This window comes from Trachypithecus francoisi, unplaced genomic scaffold, assembly GCF_009764315.1.
Source record: "Trachypithecus francoisi isolate TF-2019V2 unplaced genomic scaffold, Tfra_2.0 Lachesis_group20, whole genome shotgun sequence".
NCBI lineage: Eukaryota > Metazoa > Chordata > Mammalia > Primates > Cercopithecidae > Trachypithecus > Trachypithecus francoisi.
The window spans coordinates 65,850,928-65,875,878 of NW_022681466.1; the positions used below are offsets into that span (position 1 = coordinate 65,850,928).

Genomic DNA, 24,951 nt, shown 5'->3' on the forward strand with positions numbered 1-24,951 from the left:
CCGGAGCCTGGCCAGGGCTCCCAGTGCTGAGTAAGGGGAGAGCCCAGGGCAAATTGCGGCTTTAGCGGCTCCTGTCTCTGCTCCACAGGAGCTGTCCCTGACACTTTCTGGTTTATCAGAAGGAGAATTCCCAGTTCTTTCTTCTCCAAGGCCCCATCTATCTGAACCAGTCTCCCCACAGCCACCAACTCTCTGGTTTGACACAGAAGGGCTCTCCTGTTTCAGAAGTGGACCGAAAGGGCTTCTGTTCTTGGCCACACTCTTTGCTTCTCTTGCTCTTGGGGAACTCACGATTTGTTGGAAGGAGATTGGAAGAAGAGATATAAAAGTACTCAGGAAACCATTCGCGGGACTTGGGAGTATCTTCTCAGAAGAGATGATGTGGCTCAGCCTTCCAGGGCTGTGTGAGTTCAGGACAGGCAAGATTCCTGGGGCCCAGAGCTTGGGGTCCGTGACAAAACCCCGGCCTTCCCGGTCCTTAGCCCTCTCCACGTGGCCCATCCTGTCTGCGGGAGTTTCTGGCAGCTCCTCCGCTGGAAACAAGCTCCAGCAGAGGCAAAGCTGTGGGGCCCATGAGCCCTGCAAAGCTCCAGGCTAAGTGGGGTCTCATTTAGGCGGCAGCTGAGCCAGCTGCACAGTTGGTTAATCACCCTCGTCCTGGGAGCCTGCTAAATCAGGAAGCCAGGTTCAAGCCGGCTCCTCCCTCACTGGCGGTTTCCAGGGAAGATGGAGCCGGCTTGGACTGGGTAGGCAAGGACGGCTTCCTGCTGTCCGGGACCCACACTTACCTCGTCAAACAGCAGGCTTTTTCCTGACCCCGTCGGTGTCTTCACCAGCCCTGGGATCCCTGGGATGCCTGGCTCAGGCTGCGCTGCAGGAGAGATGAAGCCCAAAGCAAACACCAGCCAGTCTCCAAGCCTCTGGACGCATCCTCTCTGCGCCCCTCGTAAATGTCCCCTTCTCTGCTCCCCACCTCCCCACCCCTCAGCCCTGAATGTGGCAGCCTTCCCCTGTCCCATGCCTTCCTCCTCCAGGAAGCACTACCCAGGCTGCCTGAGCCGCCCTGGGAGGCCCCTGCTCTAGGAAGGCCCCCACCAACAGAGGGCACGGTGAAATTGTGGGAAGAGCCCTTGCCAGTATTGGGGTGTCCAAGGGACCAGATCCCAACGTTGGGGAACTGACTTTATCTTGCTGAGGCTCAGCAGCCTTATTGCAGAGGCGTGGAATCCAACGATTTTGTGTGCGGGAAAGCACTAGGCAAGCCAGAAAGCACCTGTGTGCCCAGGTGCAGCCTTCACGGCGGGCTTTGAGGAGACCCAGAGCTTGGCCCCGACCTCCTTGCTGACATTTTCCCTCTTCTTACCCACGTGAAGCCTGTCCACTGGTGTTTCGAGGATACTCACCTCACGGCCTCTTCTCACCTGGGCCCTTGAGCTTCTTCCGGCCTCTCAACTCTGCATTCCCAGCAACCCCAGCTGCATCCTCCGCATCCCCAGCGACCCCAACTCTCATCCTTGTCCACCTCCCCAGCTTGCCCACCTCCCCACCTCTGGACATCCTGCCCAGGCTAAGTCATATTTCCAACCTGGTAATGAAAGTACTGGATGGTCTGGAGAACTCATAAACTGTTTCTGTGAGTACCAACTCTGGGCCTGGCGTGAGAATGTGGAGGTGATGACTCAGACCTGGCCCCTCCCTGCGCTGGAGTCCTCCCCTCCTCCAGGGCCTGACACATAGTAGATGCCCGAGAAATGCCAGAAGCGTCTGTGTTATAGTCAGGGCTCAGGGCCAGCGCTCCAGAGGGCTGCGGGTATTGGGTTTGCTGTTCTGAAGTCTGAATAGTGTTATCTTCAAGTTTGTTTGTTTGTTTGAAACAGAGTCGCGCTCTGTTGCCCAGGCTGGAGTGCAGTGGCACTATCTCGGCTCACTGCTACCTCTGCCTCCTGGGTTCAAGTGATTCTCCTGCCTCAGCCTCCCAAGTAGCTGAGATTACAGGCATGTGCCACCACACTCAGCTAATTTTTGTATTTTTAGTAGAGACGGGGTTTCACCATGTTGGCTAGGCTGGTCTCGAACTCCTGACCTCAGGTGATCCACCCACCTTGGCCTCCCAAAGTGCTAGGATTACAGGTGTGAACCACCGTGCCCGGCCAAGTTTGTGTTTTGTAAGTGAAGTCTGATGGGACAGTGCATACGTGCGGGGGCACTTGGTGGGCAGTTCTCACATGGTTCTGCCTCCTGCTGCCTTGAAGCCTGCTGGGATCTTGGCCTCCTACTCTCCTGACCTCTGGCTTCTCAGCCCCACCCCCACCCAGCTTTCTTCTCCCTACCCCTGCCCATGAACAGCCGCTGGCCTCCCTGCATGCCAGAGCCTGGGTGTAGGCAGGGCTGAGGTTAGGTGCTCATACTCTACCATGTCTTGGGGCGAGGCAGCTATCCCCACCCTGGGCTGGCAGTGCCATAGAGCATTCCAAGGGTGATTCAGAGGGGAATAAACCTCTCACCTAGTGCATTTCAGCGTGGAGGTTGCAAGACTCTTGTCTACCCTGGATGGGGCCAGCAGGCCTGTGGGAGGGGCACATGCTTGGCTCAGCTTTCCAACTGTCACTCACAGCATGGTTTGTTGGCCCAGTGGCTGGCAGGAGGGGCATCCTGGGTGCTGGTGGGTATGCCAAGCTAAGGAGCAGGGGCACTGGGGCCTGGGAGGGCCTGCACTCATCCCTCAAGTATCCCTGGGCATGAGGAAATACAGTAGCAAATAGAAAACACCGGCTGGGTGTGGTGGCTCACGCCTGTAATCCCAGCCCTTTGGGAGCCCGGAGTGGGCAGATCACCAGGTCAAGAGACTGAGACCATCTTGGCCAACGTAGTGAAACCCCGTCTCTACTAAAAATACAAAAATTAGCTGGGCGTGGTGGTGAGTGCCTGTTGTCCCAGCTACTCAGGAGGCTGAGGCAGGAGAATCGCTTGAACCCAGGAGGCAGAGGTTGCAGTGAGCTAAGATGGCGCCACTGCACTCCAGCCTGGTGACAGGGCGAGACTGCGTCAAAAAAAAAAAAAAAAAAAAAAGAGAGAGAGAGAGAAAGAAAGAGAGAAAGAAAGAAAATACCATAACAGGTTTTAGAGCATCCTCAGGGAAAAGGAAAAATGTTATATTTTCGTACCTTAGCAACATTTTTTTTTTCTGTTTGAAAAAGGGACCCTGCATTTCCTTTCTGCATGGGGCCTTCCTCATTCCGCAGCTGCTTTTAGGTGGAGTGTGATAGAAAAAGCAGGAGGTTTGGATTTGGAAGAGTCTGCAAGCCCCTTCACCTCTTCAGGCCTTGGTTTTCTTATCTGTGAATGGTCTTCCTTCCCAGGGCCGTGCTCTCTCACACCCCCGCTTTGCCTTGAACTTGGCATTCCGTAAACGTGATCTTGCTGGCTGGCTTGGAGTGCCGTGCCCTTTCCTCTACTGTCAAAACTGAAATCTCTGCTCTGGCACGGGCTTCCTTGGGGTCCTCAGTCAGCATGAATCTTCCCCTCTCCCTCTGTCTCTGCCGGCCTTGCCTGTCGCTGCAGTCAGCGATGCTGCAAGGTGTTCTTGCTCCTTCCTCACCCTGACTTCCTCATCTCTGCATCCCCCACGGCCCCTAGTATGGGGCTCGGCCCATAGAAGGTGCTTTTTCGAATGCATGTCTCCATTTCTCTGCTAGGCCCCAGTTCTGCTGGGTGCTCCAAGTTGACTTTCTTTAGGGGCAGCAAAGTGTGATGGGCCTTAGCTGGCGCTCAGACATGGTGCGGGCCTTCGCTCCCTGACCTGTGTATCGGACACTGGGTCATTCCTTGTTCCCGTCCACATCTGTGCTGCTCTTGCACCTGGGAAACAGTCTGTGCCCATCCTGTTGTGCTGTGTGGGGACTGCTCTATGATGGCCTCCAGGTCTCTGTTCTCTCTCTGGGCCCTTCTTGGGCCTAGGTTTCGTCACGGCTCCTGGGTCTGGGGAGTGCTGTGAGCTGGCATCTAGCATTAACCACTGATTCTCTCTATCTGGCTCCACCTGGGATCATGATGAAGACAAAAGGGACAAGGTCTTGAATCAATTGTTAGAGGTAAACAAGTAAAAAACCAAGAATCAGAATCACCCTCACTTATTGAACACCTGTTATGTGCCTGACTGTGTTCTGAAGGCTTTACATATATATATATATTTTTTTTTTTTTTTGTCTTCTTTTTTGGAAACGGAGTCTTGTTCTGTCACCCAGGCTGGAGTGCAGGGGCGTGATTTCGGCTCACTGCAACCTCCACCTCCTGAGTTCAAGCGATTCTCCTGCCTCAGCCTCCCGAGTAGCTTCGGGATTATAGACATGCGCCACCACGCCTGGCTAATTTTTGTATTTTAGTAGAGACAGGGTTCCACCATGTTGCCGGGCTGGTCCCAAACCCCTGATGTCAGGTGATCTGCCCACCTCCGTCTCCCAAAGTGTTGGGATTATAGGCATGAACCACCGTGCCCAGCAGGCTTTACGTATATTAATCATTTAATATCCACAGTAACCCTCCGAGGCAAGTACTAGTACTATCCCCATTTTATAGATTGGAAGACTGAGGCATATACAGGTTGCGTAACTTGCCCAAGGGTGCATGGTTCGTAAGTGAAGAAGCTGGCATTTGAATCCAGGTATCCAGTCATAATTCAGTGTCACTCAAAGGCATTCAGGACTTGGAGATTCTTAGCGAGCACTGGATCCCTGCTATCTTGTAGGAGTGAACCCAGAGAGGGCGAGTGCTGGACCCTATGAGACACAGTAGGCCAGAGGGAGCCTAAAACGGTGTCAGCCTCCAGATTCCAGCTGGACGCTCTTCCCACTGTTTACCCCTGCCTGCTTTTGAGAGGGCCCCGGGGGCCATGATCCCAGGATTCAGGAGACATGGGCCATGAAGGCGGCCCTGGCAGGCAGAGGGCTGCAGAAACAGGATGATGGATTCCGATGGATACACCTGGAGGAGTTTCATGTGAGAGGCAGGCACAGGGTCAGGAGAGGAGTCATCCACCAGGCCCTGGAGCGTGGGCTGCGGAGATGGAGTAGGTTCTTAGGCTGGAGTTGCCCTTCAGTTCTGCAGGGGAGGAAATGAGGTAGCTTGGCATGGGGAAGGATTCTCGAGTCCCTCGGGGAGACCAGGAGGTGACTTCACTTTGTGCCTTGGAACCCTTCCTCAGAGAACTGGGGCCCTAGAGGAAGCCGCAGACACATTTTGGGAGGGGCCGCAGGCTTCTAGGGAAGCTTTGGTCATGGGCAGTGTGCAGTGTTTGGGAGTGGCCACACAAGACATCTGGGGAGCAGTGGGATACGCAGATCTAGAGCTAAGGAGAGAGGCCTGGGCAGAGGCAGAGCCTGGCAGTGGTTTGTGGGTTTGGAGTTCAGTGTGGACCCTCGGAGGAGAGAGTGAGTATAGAGAGGCAGGCAGCTCCTGGGAAGCCACTGCTTTGTAGAGGAGGGAGGAGAGGAGGGGCTGGAGGACAAGACAGAGGTGGAAAGGCCTGAGGAGGCAGAGGAGCCAGGCTGTGCTCTCCCCAGAAATGGCATCAGGTGTGGCATGAAGGGCCAAGGACTAGGTCAGGGCATGGCAGACCAGGGCATAAAGTGGTGGGAGAAACCTCTGCCCATCCCAAGCTCTCAAGTGAGGGCCAGAGGCAGCTCCAAGCAGCCTGCCTGGGAACCACAGTGCCTGGCAACAGTGACAAGGATCTGCTCACATTTCTTTTCTTTTTCTGCAGGAGAAGGGACCGCGCCGTGCACATCCAGCATCCTCCAGGAGAAGCAGCGTGAGTCAAGCCTGACCCCGTGGGGTCATTTCTTCCCCTTGGATGGGTCCAAGCTCGTTGAGCTGGGGTCCCCTCTCATCCATTCAGAGCCTGGTAGGGTGGCAGGATCCCTGCCATCTTGCCTGCAGGCAGGACCGGAGGGCCTGAGGTCACTCAGCATGAGTTTGGGCCACTCTCTAACCTGTGAACTGAGCCCCTTGGGTTCCTGAGTTCCTATCGCTGGGCAGCTCAGGCCAGCTCATGTCTCCCTCTCTGGGGAATCCACAGGCCCAGCGTGAGGGGTGGGAGGCTGGTGGGTTGGGAGCCTGAGCTCAGCAGAGCAGATGAGATCATGGCATGAGGACAGAGAGAGGAGGATGGGAATGGGGAACATGGCCCCTGTACCCATCACCTTTGGGTGACACAACTTCCAGGAACCACGGACGGTGTCATGGTGACTGACATGACTGAGTGAGGTTCAGAGACACCTCATTCCTGGACGTGCCCCGGGTGATGATCCTCAGTATTGCTCCATGAAGAGGCCACCTCTCTGCAGAGCCCGTGGCCCTGTGGCTGAGTCCCTGTCCTCTGTGTTATACAGGTGTCTCCAGGTTTCCTTCCCCCTGTGTTTTCCCAGAGAGACGAGCGCAGCATTGGACCCAGGAAAGACTTGGTCAAGATGTGGCCATTTGCTGACATAGTGACCTCAGGACGTCTTCCTTGGACATTCTGGGAGGACTCAGTGGCCAATGTCTGAGCCAAATGTCTTTGCCGTTGGCAGTATTGACTTCCACACGCGGCTGGGTCAGGAGAGGAGTCCACGTGTGTTTGGGGTGGCGTTGGACTCAGAACTTTCCTGACTTCTCTCTCCTGCTCCTTTGATCTATAGTTGCAGCTTTGGGAGTGCTCAGTCCACTCTGCCCACCACTTCCTTGGGCTCAGGCCTGCAGCCGCTCTGCAAACTCTTCCAGCCTTCAGTTGCTGTCCTGAGGTGGAGGCGCCTATGACACCAGTCTTTCTATGGCCTGGAACCCAGCCTTGAGTGGGTACACAGGCATCCCCTGCCAGAGAAACTTTCTCTTATTGTTTTTGAGACAGAGTCTTGCTCTGTTGCCTAGGCTGGAGTGCAGTGGCATGATCTCGGCTCACCACAACCTCTGCCTCCCAGGTTCGAGCGATTGTCCCGCCTCAGCCTCTTGAGTAGCTGGGATTATAGGCGCCTGCCACCACGGCCAGTTAATTTTTGTATTTTTAGTAGAGACGGGGTTTCGCCATGTTGGCCAGGCTGGTCTTGAACTCCTGACCTCAGGTGATCTGCCTGCCTCAGCCTCCCAAAGTGCTGGGATTACAGACATGAGCCATTGCACCTTACCTGAAGAATCTTTTTCTGCTTCGAACAATGAATGGCAATTTCATAGACAAAGCCCTTCAGGGGCTGGTAGGTGTGAATATCTTTGTCAGGGGCACCCCAAAGCCCAGGCCATAAGGGCATCAGGCCATGGAAAGGACGGGGCAGAGAGATGGCACTTCTCTTTCCCGAGCCCTTGTAGGGGTGCAAGAAACTGAGCTTAGCACAAGGGGACTGTGTTAAAATGTACCTGCGGGTCTTTAATGTATAGAGGTGAAAAAGATGATATTCAGCACAGGTTTTGAGAGATGGGGCCATGCCACGCCGCATGGGGAAACACTGGGTTTGGTCAGGAGACAGAAGGGCCAGGAAGCCCACTGAAGGCTGGGTTCCAGGCCGTGGAAAGGCTGATGTCATAGGCGCCTCCACCTCAGAACAGCAGCTGAGGTATGGAAGAGCTTGCAGAGTGGCTGCAGGCCTGAGCCCGGGGAGGTGGTGGGCAGAGTGGACTGGGCCTCCCAAAGTTGCAAGGCCCAGAGCCCTTGTTGGGTTTTCTGCTGGAAAGACAGGGCAGAGCAGGAGAACTACCTAGGGCTGGCTGATTTGCATGTCATGGGCTCTGGGCTCTGGGCTCTAGGGCTGGTGTCCCGTTGTCTGGTAGCTGGCCCTGGGTTGATTTAGGGCCAGGGAAGTATTGGTTTGGCGGGTGAGAATGACACAGAGAAGGTGGTTGGGGATATGGGTTTGGGACTGGTCCGTTTGCCTATGAAAGGCGCCCTCAAAGGGAGTGGTTATTACCTCTAGGAATTAGCCAGCCCTGGGAGGGGCAGTCTCTTCCTGGCCAGCAAGGCCCCTGAGATGCCGAAACATTATAAAATAACAAGCACGATGAACACAGTGGTGTCACCACGTTCCCCAGGAATGCAGGAGAGGAAAAGAATCCATCATCTCCCGTTCCAAGCACTTGGCCGGAGGAGACAGCGGCAGCCTCGAAGCAAAAGCAGCCGCCCCAAGGTGGGGCTTATCTCCGGGATGCCAAACCACAGCTCTGTTTTCCACAGACACAATTGCACTGATGAGATGTTTAGTGACCTCTGGACCTGACTGAAGAAAAATGTGTGTTTAAATAGTTAGAATTCTATTGCTGAAGGCTGTCATCAAATTCTGCTCCTTCAGAATGTTCTTCTCTGGCCGGGCGCGGTGGCTCACACCTGTAATCCCAGCACTTTGGGAGGCTGAGGTGGGTGGATCACCTGAGGTCGGGAGATCGAGACCAGCCTGGCCAATATAGTGAAACCCCATCTCTACTAAAAATACAAAAGTTAGCCAGGTGTGATGGTGCATGCCCGAAATCCCAGCTACTGGGGAGGCTGAGGCAGGAGAATCGCTTGAACCCGGGAGGCGGAGGTTGCAGTGAGTCAAGATCGTGCCATTGAATTCCAGCCTGGGTGACAGAGCAACACTCCATCTCAAAAAAAAAAAAAAAAAAAAGTGTTCTTATTTAGCAAAGAATGACAGCGTATGTGCAGATGCATTCTGGAGCTGAAATGATACCTTGGAGGTCGTCTAGGTTGGGGATGCCTAAATGAGCCTAAGATTTTCAGCAGTGAGAAAAACAGTAATACTGTGCTGTGTTTTTCCATCGTGTTCAGCGTATTCAATTGAGAGGACTCCTTTTCACAGAATTCTACAATTACGTCCTGCCTAGTTTTGGCATTAAAATGCTTTTTCTTTTATGAAATGATGGTGATGATCGATGGTAATGTGTTTGTTTATTTTTAATGCAAAATTGGCAGAAGAAAAATCTGTGACCTGAATTAAAAAAAGAAGAATCGCAATGGCTTGCATTTATAATGGTGCTTTTCCACATAAAACATACTTGCATGCAAATTATCTTATTTAATAGTTCCACTGGGTTTTTGAAAACTCACTAAAAACAAATTGCGAGGTGGTGAAAGTTGCCCTGGCACCAGGAGTCAGAACATCCTGGGACTGGTGTGATGGTGTCTGGGGTTGCAAGGTGGTAAGGCCTGGGTTTGACGCTCAGCTTCTCTCGTTTAGTAGCTGTGACATTTTGGACAAGTTACTTGATGTCTCTGAGCCTCAGTTTACTCAGTTGTGGAAAGATGAACATACTGTCATGCTGGGCACAGTGGCTCATGCCTGTAATCCCAACACTTTGGGAGACCAAGGCGGGCAGATTGCCTGAGCTCAGGAGTTCGAGACCAGCCTGGGCAACATGGTGAAGCCCAATCTCTACTAAAATACAAAAAATTACCCGGGCATGGCGGCGTGTGCCTATAATCCCAGCTACTTGGGAGGCCGAGGCAGGAGAATTGCTTGAATCCAGGAGGTGGAAGTTGCAGTGAGCCAAGATTGTGCCACTGCAACTCCAGTCTGGCAACAGAGTGAGACTCCGTCTCAAAAACAAAATAAAATAAAATAAAAATGAATAAAGAAAAGAAAAGATGACCATACCATCTACTTCTTAGAGTTGCTGAGGGCACCAGAGATGGTATCTGTGAGATACTAGGATCCGCGCAGGGTGGATAGAAAGTACCGATAGTTCTCACTTGTTACTGGAGGGATGTGCCTTGGAAGCTGGAACACCCGGTGCCCATGTGATGATGAATCTTATCAAGTGGGGCTCAGTCTTGCTGGCGCTCTGCTGCCTCAGTCGCCATCGTCACAGCAGTGTTTCCACAAGCGTTGGAGTCCCCAGAGGGGAGGACATGAGCTGGTCAGAGAGCATGGGGCCTCTTGGGTTGCAAGCGTGGGGAGGGAGGCCGCCATGGGCCTCTCAGGGCATGCGCAGGTATAAGGTTGCAAGGGCTTGTCTGCAGTGGCTATGCAGGGAGGGATGTCCTGGACACTTTCTCCTTTGTGGCTGCCAGGCAGCCCCAGCCTTCATTGTGCAGTTGACAGGCGGCCTGGCAGCCTGCTGTCACTGGCGCGAGCCTGCTATTTGAAACCAAACTAGAGGAAGCCAAGGGAACCATTGTGTGTGGGGGCTCGGTGGGGGCGCAGAGAAGAGAGAGGGCCTTGGACTTGGGGGAGGAGACCTGAGTGACCTTCTGCCGAGTTGCTGTGCAGTCTCAGCTCCTGCCTGGGGCCTGTCTGTCTGTACATGGAGTCCCTCCTGGGTCTGACGTTCTCAGCATCTTCTGTTGCTGCTTCTCTGTCCCCTGGCTTCCTCTGTCTGTGCCTCTTTCTGTTTCCGCCTTGTTCGTGCTGCTCCATTAGTTAGCACAGTGACCATTTCCAGAGTGCTTCCACCACACCTGCCATGATGCTGGCTGTAGGGACTCAGAGATCTTATGTGTTTGCATCGAACCTCCCTCCTTCTGTGCTTCCATCCAGTGTGAATGGCACCATCCTCCATGAATCCAAGCCAGAAACCTAGACTTCTCTCTCTCTGTCACCATCCACTGTCAAATCAACCTCTCCTAGTGTCATTCAACCGCCAGCAGTGCCATGAGACCCACCCACTCCGCTCTCCCCATCCCTTGTCTAGCTGAGGTCCTGTCTTCTCTCCTGGACCATTGCATCCTCCTGTGCACTGCCTCCCTGCCTCCTTACCCCCCTGCTCCCTGCTTCCCATCTCACCCACTCTGGTCCTCCCTTCAGAGTGTCAGAGAGACCTTTGGAGGAGGAAAGCCTGGTCCTCACAGCCCCTGCTTCCCCTCCCGTGGCTCCTCTCCGATGAAGCGTGAATCTTGTCCCCATACGACCTTACCTGCCCATTTTCTCCCCTTCCTGTCAGCTCTCCCCCTTCCCTTCCACCCCGACTCTGGGGGGAGCATGGACTCTCTAAGCACAGTTTTCTTGTGTGCTAATTGGGAAGCCTGAGCATCCCATCCATCTCTGTAGAGGAGACAGAGGCAGTTCCTCTGCAGCAAATGGTGGGAAGGACCAGGGTCCCTCTGTATCCTTTACTGTTGGCCTCTGCCCTTGTGGCCCCATTCATGGCAGCCGGGGTCGCTCATGCTGAATCCAGCAAGCCCAGCCCACCCCTCCTGCTGCAATATGCCACCACCATAGAAGAGGCCGAGGGTAGGGCTGTTGTCTCAAAGGGGCAGTAACTCCCCTTCCTCTGTCCACACCCCCATCCAGGAACGTCTGGTGGGAGGAGGCATGACATTCTCCCAGGAGACCTGCAGCTGCCTCACCCTCTCCATGCCTCTCCCTTCCAGTCTCAGCAGCTCCACGAGGTGCAGGGCTCTGCAGTGCACAGGGTGGGAAAAGTGCGAGTGGAGAGGAGGCTCCCTCTGTCTCACCCCCACGCAGGATGGTTTAGGGGGCAGATTCTACAGCAGGAAGACCCGTCCATTGTGGCCCTCGAAGTTGGACCCGGCCTGTGTGGATGACAACAGCCACCTGACACATGGGACCCAAAGCCATGCTGTCGCCTCATGGCTTTTCCAGGGCCAGTGCCTGGTGTTGGCTGCAGGGGTGGGGACAGCAGGCAGCTGTCCCACGTGCAGGGAGGGTCTTCCCACAGCCACGTCCACACATGAGAGCAGATGCTCTGTGGAGCTGTGAACTTCCTCTCGTCGCCAGAAAAAGACCTGGCAATGGTCACTGAGTCCCAACCTTCCTCTCGTCCCCAGAGAAAGACCTGGTAATGATCACCGAGTCCCAACCTTCCTCTCATCCGCAGAAAAGGAAGTGGCAATGGTCACCGAGTCCCAACCTTCCTCTTATCCACAGAAAAAGACCTGACAATGGTCACCGAGTCGCAACCTTCCTCGCATCCCCAGAAAAGGACCTGGCAATGGTCACTGACTCCCAACCTTCCTCTCGTCCCCAGAAAAAGACCTGGCAATGGTCACCGAGTCCCAACCTTCCTCTCGTCCCCAGAAAAGGAACTGGCAATGGTCACTGAGTCCCAACCCTAGCCCCAGTCTGACCCTTTATCTTCATCCTCTGCTGAGCCTCTCTCCTGGCCACCAGCTGAGCCCCAGTGTATCCCCAGCTGGGTCCTAACTCCCGCCCCTGGTCCTGGACTGAGCTTGGGTCCTCAGCTCAGACACAGAGAGATGTAGATGGCTCAGCTCACCTCTCCTCATCGTGGGCATGTGGTTTGACGTCACACCCTGCTGCCTAGGGTCAGTGACCAGAGGAACAGCTCTGAATACCCTGACCAGCCACCAAAGGGCTTCCCTTCCCAGATACCCTCAGCCCCTGGCCTCCCCAGGAAGACCCCCCACCACAGACAAGGATGCGTGAAGCCCCTTGCCCACGACTGGCCTCTCCACTCCTCTGCCTGGTAACCGGTGTCTTTTCCTGGCCTGTGTGGGCAGCTTGCTGAGCACAGCTGCAGACAGGCTATATTTAGCCAGCTTTAATGAGCTCAGGGTGGCAGACGTCCGCCTTGGGAGCACTTTTCGTGCATGTGTGTGTATATCTCTGCTTGGCATGGTTCCTTCTCATTGTGTGTGTGTGTGTGTGTGTGTGTATGCCCTTGCACTTGTATGTGTGCATTAGCCTCTGCCAATGCATTGGTGCGTTCACTTTCATGAGGATGTGCATTAGCCTCTGTGCCAGTGCATTGGTGCATTCACTTTCATGAGGATGTGCATTAGCCTCTATGCCAGTGCATTGGTGCATTCACTTTCATGAGGATGAGTGTGTGTCTCTGCGCATATATGCAAGTCCATCTACGTAGCATCTGGGTTTTGCTGGGGCACGTGCAGCTTCCGACACTTATAGGGGTGCAAAATGGGAACAAATGATTAGTTCATTCCCATTTGTTTAAAACACCCATTTGTTTAAAAAATATTTAATGAGCACCTTTGTATGCCAGCATCGTGATAGTCTCTGGGGATAAAATAAAGCAAAATCAAACCCAGTCCCAGCCCTTAAGGAGCTCATCATCTGGGAGGTGGAGGAGGGGAAGATAATAATCAAACAGTCATAAAATGAAAAGCATGAGGATTAACCCCAGGAAAGAGAGGACCGCGGTGCTTTTGCGGAGAGGACAGGAAGAGTGGAAGTCCTCCGGAAGGAAGGAACACTGATTTTCCTGTGGGAAGTATCTGGGCACGGGGCAGTGTAGAGAAGAGCCCAGGCCCGGGGAACATTTGCAGGGACCTGCAGTGAGAGGGAAAAGGGATGTTCGAAAACTGGCTGAGTTCAGAGAGGGAGGGGTGAGTGTGGGAGAGCGGAGCACAAGGCAGGGGCTTGGTCAGGATATGGGAAGCCTGGAGAGGGGTGGTGTGGGAGGAGGTGATGGGATTTGCATAGAGCACTTAGGATCCAGCCCGTGTTGCAGTCAGGGTTCTAGCAGGAAACAGAAGGCTCACACAAACCACAGGTGGAGGAGGGCTTAGCAGAGAGACTTTATTCACAGGTGAGTGAGGCTTCAAGGAAACCAAGAAGGCATCAGCAGTACCCTGGGGCTGTTCCCACCCCTGAAGGAGAAGAGCCCAGAGAGGCTCCTGCATGAGCAGCAGCCTCCAGCAGAGATCACCTTACGATGACCCGATGACCCGGCATGGAGGGGACTCCCTTGTCCCAGTTCTCCTACTGGTGCTTTCCATTGGCTACACCCAACCAGTAGCAAGGGGGCCTTGGCCTCGGGCTGAGTCGGGCAGAGATGGGGCACTGTGGCTCTGGAGGGGCAAAGGGAGACGTCACCGCACAGTCTACTTACTTCCACGTGGAAGCATCGCCCTTTCTTTTGTTTTTCTGTAAGCCACTTTGATTTGGACTGTGCATTCCCACGCAGCTGTGCCGGTGAAGGACTCCTCCTCCTCTGTGTGTCCAGCGGCTTCTCTTTCTTCCTTCTCCTGCCATTGCCCCAAAACTCCAGGGGTCTTCCCAGCACTCTGGTTGGGGAAGGGTGCCTGCAGCATGCCCACACGTGCAAGGAGTCCTCCATCCACAACAGTGAGGATGGGGACCCCGGAACCCAGCCTAGGGATGATCCCTTCTGTCCTGGGCTTGCAGCTCCTGGCCTAGGGTTCAGGCTCCCTAGAGCACGGGATGGCCAGGTCTTCTTATGTGGTTCTCCTTCTTCCTGGAGTTGCCAAGGGACCCCTACAGAGGACTCTCTCCTCCACTCAGGGCCAGGGCGTGAGGATCTCTTTTCACCCTGAAGCTTTCTGTCTCCTCAAATCCTTTCCTCTTGGGAACAAAAGAGCTTTTGGAAACAAAAGCCAGGAAGGTCTGCCACACACCTTCCCAGAGGCAAAGGAGCCAGAGCTGGGAGAAAATATAAATTGGTATGTAAAAAACCCCACCCTGCTACATGCACTTTAAAAATTTTCTTATTTTTTTTTTTTTGAGGCGGAGTCTCGCTCTGTCGCCTGGACTGGAGTGCAGTGGCCAGATCTCAGCTCACTGCAAGCTCCGCCTCCCGGGTTTAAGCCATTCTCCTGCCTCAGCCTCCACAGTAGCTGGGACTACAGGCGCCCGCCACCTCGCCCGGCTAGTTTTTGTATTTTTAGTTGAGACGGGGTTTCACCGTGTTAGCCAGGATGGTCTCGATCTCCTGACCTCGTGATCCGCCGTCTCGGCCTCCCAAAGTGCTGGGATTACAGGCTTGAGCCACCGCGCCCGGCCAAAAAATTTCTTATTTTTAATCTATCTTTTGAGTAGGTAGCACATGTACACGGTATAAAATGCCTCCCTCTCCTGTCTTCCAGCGCACACATTTCTCCCTAGAAGAAAAGATTATAACCGATTTCTTAGATTCCATTTCAGAGATAATCTCTGCATATGTGAGTCTCTCCATAAATATGCATTTATATATATTTTTATATCTATATCCTCACACAGAAGGGAGCACACAGTTCCTTGCATCGCGCACCTTGCTTTTCTCAGATGTTGATACTAGATCAAGATTGTCTCCTTAGCTCGGTACACTTAGAGGTGAGTTGTTTTTTGCAATGAGTGTGTGCGATTTCACTGTGGTACAATTTATTTAATCTGTCCCCTACTGGTGGACGTATAGGTGCTTCCTGTCTTTTGCTATAGTAAAAGCACTGTGGCAATGGTTAGCATTGTACATATGTCCTTTTGCATGTGGGCTTGGAATTGCTGGGTCAAAGGCATTTTGCATTTTGAATGACGTTACCGGATGGCCCTTCACGGAGGCTGTTTTACTCTCACCAGCAATGAATGAAGAGATGTTTTTCCACACCCTGGCCCACAGGGTGTCACAACTGCCAATCCGACAGGTGGGGGAAAAAAAAAGTTGTTTTAGGGTAATTTCAATGAGCCTTCCTCTAGTTTAGGGTTCTAAGGTTGAGCACCTTTTTCCTATGTGTAAGAGCGATTCCCAGGCCCTGTGCTGGATGCTGCACACACTCAGTGGGGGTTACTGCAGGTGCGCGTGGGCTGGAGCGTGCCACTGCATTCCTTTGTGTTTGTGCTGTTCCTGGCAGGGCCAGGGTGGCCTTGACAGGGGATCATTAGGGCATCAGGCCTAACAACCTAAGAAGTCCCTGCTCCCTATAGTAACCTCTCCCCACTCTTTCTTCGCTGCCAAGAGTCTCCCTGAGGAGGCAGGGCTGTGGTGTGAAGGCATTAGTAAGAGCAAAGAGACCATCCCTTTCTTACTCCCCTCCTTCAGGACGATGAAGAGCCCTGACCTGGTGACCTGGGTTCAAGTCCCCAGCCCTCCACTTACATCCTGAGAGGAATCACTTCACCTTTCCAATCCTTGGTTTTCTCATCTTTAAGATGGGGAGAGTACTCCTGACTTCACTCCTGTGAAGATTGCCCGAGACACCGGGTGAGGACTAGAAACTCAGGACCAATCTTAGGAGGGCTGTGTTTGTTGCAGAGGAGTCTGTAGGGGAATACCAGGATTTGGGATGTCATGTCCCTCTAGCATCCCTGTGTCATGGTAGCAGAGTTTTCTCATGGTTGTATACCTGGAAATTTCACTAGGCCCGATTCAAGATGGCACCTCTGATCTGAACTGGGATTCCCCATGAGAACTGATCCTCTGAACTAACCCCGTGTTCACTTGGGGTATCTAACAACATGTTCTCAAGGGGCAGGGTTTGGGGCATAGGCCCTCGCAAGGGCCAGGCCCTGGTCTGGGGTAGTGTCTCTGTGAAAGGCTCACTGGGCCAGTGAAGGTTTGAACACATCACCTTAGCCTGGTTAGTCAGATGAATCCAGGCGGACGTGATTAGATTCTGACCCTGAAAGGGTTAAGGAGTCACGGAGAGACCTCAGCCTCCAGCTCCCCATCACACTGGATGAAACTTCCCTCCCCAGCACCCTGCTACGTGGCCACTTATATAACTTGCTTGTCTAACCTCAGTCAAGAACAGCCTGTTTGCAGGTCAGCACAGGTCACTCTTGAACTGTTGTAAACATTTCCTAGGTTGTGCTAAAACTTGGAATGACTCTCCAGAAACCACCTCAACCTTTATTCATCCTGGCTCTGCCCTCTGCTCCCTTGACCCACACATGCTCAGCATAGATTTGCAGGCAGCCGCTATATCCCTCTGAGCCTGCTCTTCTCCAGGCTAGGTCTCTCAACCTCCTGAGCCCCTTTCTATAGCTTTCCTGCCCATCAGACATGCCCTCGGCAGAGCCTGAGCTGCAGGGGCAGGGCAGGGATGTCCCCCTCTCATTTTGAACTGAGATCTCTGGTTTGTGCAGCCTTAGAGGTTGAGAAGTAATGGTGGCAGCCCCAGTACCCTGACTTAGGCTGTTTGTAGCCTTTGGTCATGTGACTGATCTGAAGCACATGACCTAGGTCTTTGTCATATGACCTGACCTTGGTCACATGACCTACTCTTGGTCATGTGATCCCAGGGGCTTGAGAGCTATTTGAAGGCAGGTGCTGTGTCTGACTGGTCTTGGTGTTTTCAGCCCTGGCACAAGTTTGGGCAATAACCAATAGGGTAGGAATAGGCAAGTGGGATCGAGTTCTTTTTTTTTTTTTTTTTTTAAGTCCTTGGAAGGCTTTATTTTTATTTTATTTTATTATTTTATTTTTTCGAGTTGGGGTTTTGCTCTTGTTGCCCAGGCTGGAGTGCAATAGTGGGATCTCTGCTTACTGCAACCTCCACCTGCTGGGTTCAAGTGATCGTCCTGCCTCAGCTTCCCAAGTAGCTGAGATTACAGGCACCTGCCACCATGCCTGGCTACTCTTTGTATTTTTAGTAGAGATGGGGTTTCATCATGTTGGCCAGGCTGGTCTCGAACTGCTGACCTCAACTGATCCACCCGCCTTGGCCTCCAAAGTGCTGTGATTACAGGTGTGAGCCACCATGCCTAGCCTCGAGTTCGTTTTTAACCCAAACACACGATCTTTTTTTTTTTTTTTTTTTTTTTGAGACGGAGTGTTGCTCTGTCGCCCGGGCTGGAGTGCAGTGACTGGATCTCAGCTCACTGCAAGCTCCGCCTCCCGGGTTCACGCCATTCTCCTGCCTCAGCCTCCCGAGTAGCTGGGACTACAGGCTCCCGCCACCTCGCCCGGCTAGTTTTTTGTATTTTTAGTAGAGATGGGGTTTCACTGGGTTAGCCAGGACGGTCTCCATCTCCTGACCTCGTGATCCGCCCATCTCGGCCTCCCAAAGTGCTGGGATTACAGGCTTGAGCCACCGCGCCCGGCCCAAACACACGATCTTAATTCACTCATCATATTCCACATTTATTCTTTCCTTCCACAAGTATTTCTTGTCCTTTTATACTCCCTCATTAGCCTGTCAGCTCTCAGAGGGGAGGACATGTCACACCTTTTTCTTTGTAGTGTTTATATTGACTAAAATAGGAGGTTGTGGCTGGTTTTAAAATGTTCCTCACATAGGCCGGGCGCAGTGGCTCATATCTGTAATCCCAGCACTTTGGGAGGCCAAGGCGGGCAGATCATGAGGTCAAGAGCTCAAGACCATCCTGGCCAACATTGTGAAACCCTGTCTTTACTAAAAATACAAAAATTAGCCGGACATGGTGGTGCATGCCTGTAATCCCAGCTACTCAGGAGGCTGAGGCAGGAGAATTGCTGGAACCCGGGAGGCGGAGGTTGCAGTGAGCTGAGAGCACCACTGCATTCCAGCCTGGCGACAGAGTGAGACTCCGTCTCAAAAAAAAAAAAAAAGTTCCTCGCATAAACATGACACATACTTGTATTATCTATCCAATAAACATTCACAAATAGTTTTAAACTAAAAGAAATATGGACTCCTTAGAGAAAAATTGGAAAATAGATGAAAGTATAAAGTAAAAAAAAACCATATATATATATATATATAAAATCCATTGTCCCAGCATCTAGAGAAAACCACTGTAAACATTTTGGTGTGTTTTCTTCTAATACGAGACCCCAAGCTCCTTCCCCCACCTCCCCCACCATTATTTATTTAGATTGTCGTTTTTCCTTTCTGCAAAGCTAGGGGCTGGGAACCTGCAGAGGAGGGTGGCCTGCAGTCTGGCTGCTGAACAAACTCAGTGGCTTTTAAGTTTCACTCTCTTGGAGTCCTCAGGAACTGCCTAGGGACAGGGATGTGCTGGAGTGAGGAAGGTGGGCTCTGGGTCCCCCAACCTGCTTCAGCCTGAGCCAGTCCACTTTTATCTTTGCAAATTGGGCTCCTAGGGAAACTTTCATTGGCTAAAATTTTCCCCTGTTTTTAAAAAAGCTTAAAAACCTTCAGAAGAAGGCCCATCATTTCCCCAGCTTCGTGCTGCTCCATCCACATCAGTTACTGGCTGTTGGTCCCCACACCTTCTGTGTGGCCACAGGTTCCCATTCATGAGCCCACATTCCTTGAGCTCCTGTGGTCAGAGCTATGGATTCCTTAGACAGTTTGTTATTCTGCCAGTGTGTTCCCCTCCCCAGATGCCCCTAAGCCCTTGGCATTCCCTTGAGCTGCTGGTCCAGCGACCCTATCTATGCCACATGCTATGATGCAGGGTTAGCGAGCTGGTTCCAGGCGAACCTATCAGAGCTGTGGGAGCCACTGCTCCCCTACCCTCCCCCCACTTCCCCTCCCCCCCCTTTTTTTTTTGAGACAGAGTCTCACTCTGTCTCCCAGGCTGGAGTGCAGTGGCGCGATCTGGGCTCACTGCAACCCCCGCCTCCCAGGTTTAAGTGATTCTCCTGCCTCAACCTCCCAGATAGCTAGGATTACAGGTGCCCACCACCACGCCCGGCTACTTTTTGTATTTTTAGTAGAGACGGGGTTTCATCATGTTGGCCAGGCTGGTCTCAAACTCCTGACCTCAAGTGATCCACCCGCCTCAGCCTCCCTCGGTGCTGGGATTACAGGGGTGAGCCACCGCGCCCGGCCCCACTGCTTCCTTTTCGAAGGGTCCTCAAAGCATTTGTTTATTAATTTGCCCCAGGACTTACCTAGGAATTAACACCGAGCTCCCTAGTTGGAATCAGCCACTTTGAAAAGCAAAGCGAAGTGTGCTGCCTGCAGCTTTTTGGTTGTTCTTCCTTTCTCAGTAGCCTCTCAAAGCGGCTCCATCTTTGTGACTGTGGGTCCCCTTCAAGGTCCTAGTGCTGAATTCTGCCCGGTCTGGAGGCTAGCACTCACAGAGGGCACTCACGCTTGAACTCATAGAATCTCAGACTGCCTGACTCTTACCAGGGAATGTAGGCAAACCCCTCCTTTTGCGGTGGTTTGCAGAGCGTGTCTGAGGTCAACCTCTGAGTAGAGGGTTAGTTTCCCATCCAAGGACTCTATCCGTGTCCTATCTTCCCTGTAAGTCTGTGTGTGTCCTTCTCTCCGCCTGTGTGTGTCACGTGGGCTCACCTGGGGAGTTGGGGCTGTGGGCTGAGCCCCGGAGATGCTACTGAATATGAGGCTATAGTTCTTCCCAGATGTCACCTAGCTATATGGATGAATCCCACATGGCAGCAAAATAGCAAAGCCTTTGACTTCCAAGCAGGGCCAGGGTGGACTTGACAGGGCATCCTCAGAGCATAACATGTCTTTTTTTCTTTTTTTATTTTTATTTTTTTGAGATGGAGTCTCGCTCTGTCGCCAGGCTGGAGTGCGGTGGCGTGATCTCAGCTCACTGCAACCTCCGCCTCCCAGGTTCAAGCGATTCTCCTGCCTCAGCCTCCCGAGTAGCTGGGACTACAGGTGTGCGCCACCACGCTCAGCTAATTTTTGTGTTTTTAGTAGAGATGGGGTTTCACCATGTTGGCCAGGCTGGTCTCGAACTCTTGACCTCGTGATCCGCCCACCTTGGTCCCCCAAAAAGTACTGGGACTACAGATATGAGCCACAGCACCCGGCAAGTAATATGTCTTTTTATTTATTATTTATTATTATTATTATTATTTTTTGAGACAGAGTCTCACTCTGTCACCCAGGCTGGAGTGCAGTAGCACGATCTTGGCTCACTGCAACCGTCGCCTCTCAGGTTCACACCATTCTCCTGCCACAGCCTCCCCAATAGCTGGGACTACAGGCGCCTGCCACCATGTCTGGCTAACTTTTTGTGTTTTTACCAGTGAGGGGGTTTTATTGTGTTAGCCAGGTTAGTCTCGATCTCCTGACCTCGTGATCCATGCACCTCGGCACCTTGGCCTCCCAAAGTGCTGGGATTACAGGCGTGAGCCACTGTGCCTGGCTAGCGTGTCTTTTTAAATGGGGGAGGAGCTCGACTGAAAGGGCCTAAGAGTCTGAGCAGTTCCTGCCCCTCATAGTAGCCTCTCCTCACTGTTGCACTCCCAAGAGTGCCCCTGAGGAGGCAGGGCTGAGGCGTGAAGGCATTAGTAAGAACAAAGAGACCATACCTTTTTTACTCCCCTCCTTCAGGACGAGGAAGAGCCCTGGCCTGGTGACCTGGGCTGGTTTATGCAAAAAAAAAAAAATTGTGTTTCTACCCATGCATGAGCCTCCACTAGCTCATAGAGGATTAGATACCTTTGTAGCTGCTTCTCAGCATGTGCCACATGATCTCGAGGTGGGCCCAGCTCTGCTCGGTTGACTCCAGGGGTGGCTGACGGGAGGGTAGGAGTGACTGCCAAGGATGGAGGAGGAGACTGTTTGGCTTTAGCCAGGGGGCCCCTCAGCATCCACCCCTGTGGACCCCAGAGGTTGGTAGCAAGAGAGAGGGAGACAGCCACGCTCTGCAGCCGAGCTGGGGTGATGCTTTGCGTGGGGTGCTGAGTGTGTGGGTGATGACCTTGGCTTTCATCTCAAGAGCAGTGTGGCTCATTGGCAATTAGAGGGGATGATCGCAATTGGTACCTCACCAAGGCTGTGATTAAGCAAAAATAGGCTCCATTCTTCAGGCGTCAAGAGCAGCCATGGTGAGCTGGGTGGACCACCTCTCCTGATGTGGGGCTAGCAGGGTACTAGGAGCTGGCACTGTGGTAGCTGGCCTGTCTCAAAGCCTGTCAAAAAACGCTGTCACAAAAACAGCTGTGGGCTCACCCACCCCAAACGTGGGCACTGCAGGGACCCAGCCTGAATAGGGACGTGCAAACAGAAATTAACAGGAAGTGGGAAGAAACAGGCAGCCTAATCATGAGGTCCTGGGGTCCCCTGTATGTGGCTCTCCACCCCTTAGGACCCCCTGCCAGCTGCTTTTATCACCAGAGTCCCTGAGGAAGCCTCTGGGGGTGGAATTATAGAGCCCAGACCAGACTCTTCTAGAATCCCTAGAGGTTCCTACATACCAGTTCCCATGAGTGCTTTCACGAAATGTGCTTCTCAGTGGATGATGCTTCCCTGAACCTGATTTCTCCTGAGGGTTTCATGGCACAGAGATGTCTCACAGGCTGTGTGCATCCTGGGATCTTCCAAAAGGTTTTCACAAAAATGCCATCCTTGGCCCTGAAAGGTGATAAACTCTATTCTCAAAGGGCCTACAGTCTGGGGAGATAGACAAGTACGCCAGCACCAGCGCCGCCTACTGTGGGATAACCATCTTTGCCTAGATAGATCAAAGATGGCTTTCTGGAGGTGACAGCAATTGAGCAGGGTTTTGTAGGACAAGCAGAAGTTTGCCAGTCTGCAAAGGGAGGAAGGGTTTGCAGGCAGAGGGCTCGCATGAGCAAAGGCAAGGATGGGTGAAAGAGTTATGTCTTATGGGTGAGTCAGAGCCAATGGCCTCAATCATCATGGTAGGAATGTCTGGCTTTTAGAAGAGCAGAGACCTGTGGGGAAGGTACAGGGAAGGTGGCCTACGGCTGCCCCTGCTTGTCTACAGGGGCCTCTGCTAAGACGAAGACGGCGGATGTGCCTTTCTGTGGGGAAGCTCTGGTCCTGCCAGTCACCTCTCAAGGGGCCAGAATCTGAATCTGGCAGGCTAGATCTCCCTTCCTCCATCTCCCAGAGCAAAGCATTCCTGGCTTTTGTGCATGGAAAGGAAGCAAAAGCTCTGTCCTCAAACAGCGTAGGAGGCGAGACTCTTCTCTCCTGCTAGGGAAGAGTGAGGGATACTGAGGACAATCCTGCCCAGTCTCTGGCCCGTGGCTCCCATCCCCACGGAACCAGGCATGGCCTCAACATCGTTGGTGGCCAGGATGCAGCAGTCATCCACCGATTTGATGCCCAGAGCATCACATGGGTCCCGAGGGAGCTGGCTCCAGACAGATCAAAGATGTGGGTGCTCCTTGGCTTTTGTAATGGCTGAGGGTGCAGGGTCCAGCCCCCACCTAACAGAGGCCATCGTGCCCAGGAGACAGCAGGACCCTCATGTCTTCCCTGCAATGTATTTATAGCCTTGCCATAGTAATTTGTGGCAATCACAGCATTTAATCCTGTAATCACACTGCAAACAGGCGCCCTGCCCAGCAAGGCCGAGGAGCCTGCCAGGGCTCAGGGAGGGACTTGGCATAAGGGAAGGCAAGTGTGGAGGCGGCAATGTCCCCAGCAGCCCATCTTGTCAGCTGTGGCCCTGGCTCTGTGCCCTGGATGTCCCCTGGATAATGATAAGAATAACAATAGCGGCTAAGCCATGTGACACTTCCTGTGTTCCGCACCCTGCTCTAAGCCCTTTATGCATACGCACTCATCTATCCTCACCACCACCACCCCATGGGGTAGCTGCTTGCATTATCCCCATATTCCACATGAAGAAACTGAGACACAGGTCACACAGCTGAGAAAAGCGAAGATGTGAACTCAGGCAAACTCAGATGTGATCCAGGGTCCCTGGCTTTAACCACGCTCCTCCCAGCCCTAGAGCCAAGCTCAGCCCTGCCGTCACTCCTGGTTCTTCTTGACTCACAGCCTGCCCCAGAGTCGCACACACAGCTACACACACCGTGAAGCATGAGCGCTTTGTCTCAGGGAAGCCACACTCAGACCCTCTCCCTCCTGGTGCTAGTCCATGTGTTGGTAAGGGGCCTGGCAGCGGCAGACCTGGGCTTTAACCTTTAAGGTGCGTGGGGCAGGTGACGTAGGTTGAGTCTCGGTTTGCTCATCTGTAAAATGGGGCTAATTACAAGACCATTCAGACTCAGAGAGAAATTGCGGGGACCAGACAGAATGAACCATGTAAAGCACATAGCGCCCGGGACATAATAAGTGCTTCATAAAGCTGAGCCGTTACTGTTGTCTTGTGTTATCATCCTGTCCTGAGGGGAGAGCCTGCATCTCCTCTAGCCAAGCCCAGGGCAACGTCTTTAGTAAGTTAGAAATGAGGCAGGAGAGCTGAGCCAGTGGGAAGAACTAGGAAGTGCTGGGCACAGCCAGGCCCCAGGACAGGTTTTCCCTCCTCCTCCCTTTAGGAAACGATTTCCTGTCTGTGTGGGCAGCAGCTTGGAGCTCATAAAGCAGTTACCCTTTGACTGGGATTGTGTCTGTGAGGACTGGATATTTCAGAAGTGCTCTTCCCTGCTGAGAAAAGCTTCTCATGTGCCGTTCCTTGTAGAGGTACCCTCCCCTGGGGCTGGTCGTGGTGAGGGGATGTTGACAGAGTGCCTAGCGTTGCCCGCCAAGTCCCTGGAAGTACCCTCCCCAGACGTGACTCCTAGAGGGGAGCAGCAGGCTCTGGTGGGGGTGCGGGGGGTGTGAAGAAGGCAAGGACCATCTTCATCTAGAACCTGCGACTTTAAGAGAGAGATGAGCCAGTTCCTCCTCCCTGAAGACAAACAGGTGGTTCAGCTTGGCTGTAGGTTTTAGCCACACATGGGAGGTAGCATCCATCTCACGGGAGAGGAAGGAGAGGAGCTGAAGGCAGCCTGGAGGCAGGAAGGAGTCCTCATAGCGGCAGGTATCATTTGGGTGGGGGCTCGGGGGTGGCCGTTGAATGCTTTGAAGTGTCTCCACCCAGGAGTCCAATGTGATGACATTCAGGGGCGTAGGGGTGTTAGATCAGGGGTTGACAAGCGTTTCTGGAAAGGGCCAGATAATAAATATTTTCAGCTTTGTAAGCTGTAAGGTGTCTGCTGTGACCGCTCTGCTGCTATGGCACAAAAGCCGCCTGCCATAGACAATCTGTAAATGAAGGAGCCTGAGTGTGTTCCAATAAAACTTTATTTACAAAAAACAGGCAGTGGGGCAGATTTGGTCCATGGCTGTGGTTTACTGAATTCTGAAGGAGCCTGAGTGTGTTCCAATAAAACTTTATTTACAAAAAACAGGCAGTGGGGCAGATTTGGTCCATGGCTGTGGTTTACTGAATTCTGTGTTAGGGAAATGAGAGCTCAGGGAGGGCTGGGAGCGAAGAAGGACTTCTTGAAGGAGGAGGTGTTGAGCCCAGGCTGCTGAGAGAAGCAAGGAGAGGTTACTGGCAAAGGCCAGCTTTACCCTGAAGCTCATGGGGGATGCCAAGAGTGTTTCAAGTGCTGACCTTACCTCTCTGGAGTCTACCTTCCCTAGAAAGTGGTCCCGTAATTCAAGGCTCTATTATCTCTCTGATAACTTCAAATATATATATA

At 52.9% G+C, this 24,951-nt stretch overlaps 1 protein-coding gene across 2 annotated transcripts in view; it reads left to right on the forward strand.

Annotated features, from left to right (window-relative positions):
• PITPNM3 (PITPNM family member 3) overlaps positions 1-24,951 on the forward strand; it is a 107,896-nt gene that overhangs the window by 47,439 nt on the left and 35,506 nt on the right. For both annotated transcript variants that reach the window (XM_033184882.1, XM_033184881.1), the window contains exon 4: positions 5,759-5,806. In XM_033184882.1, coding sequence (XP_033040773.1) covers positions 5,759-5,806 — 48 coding nt within the window. The remainder of the gene's footprint in view (positions 1-5,758; positions 5,807-24,951) is intronic.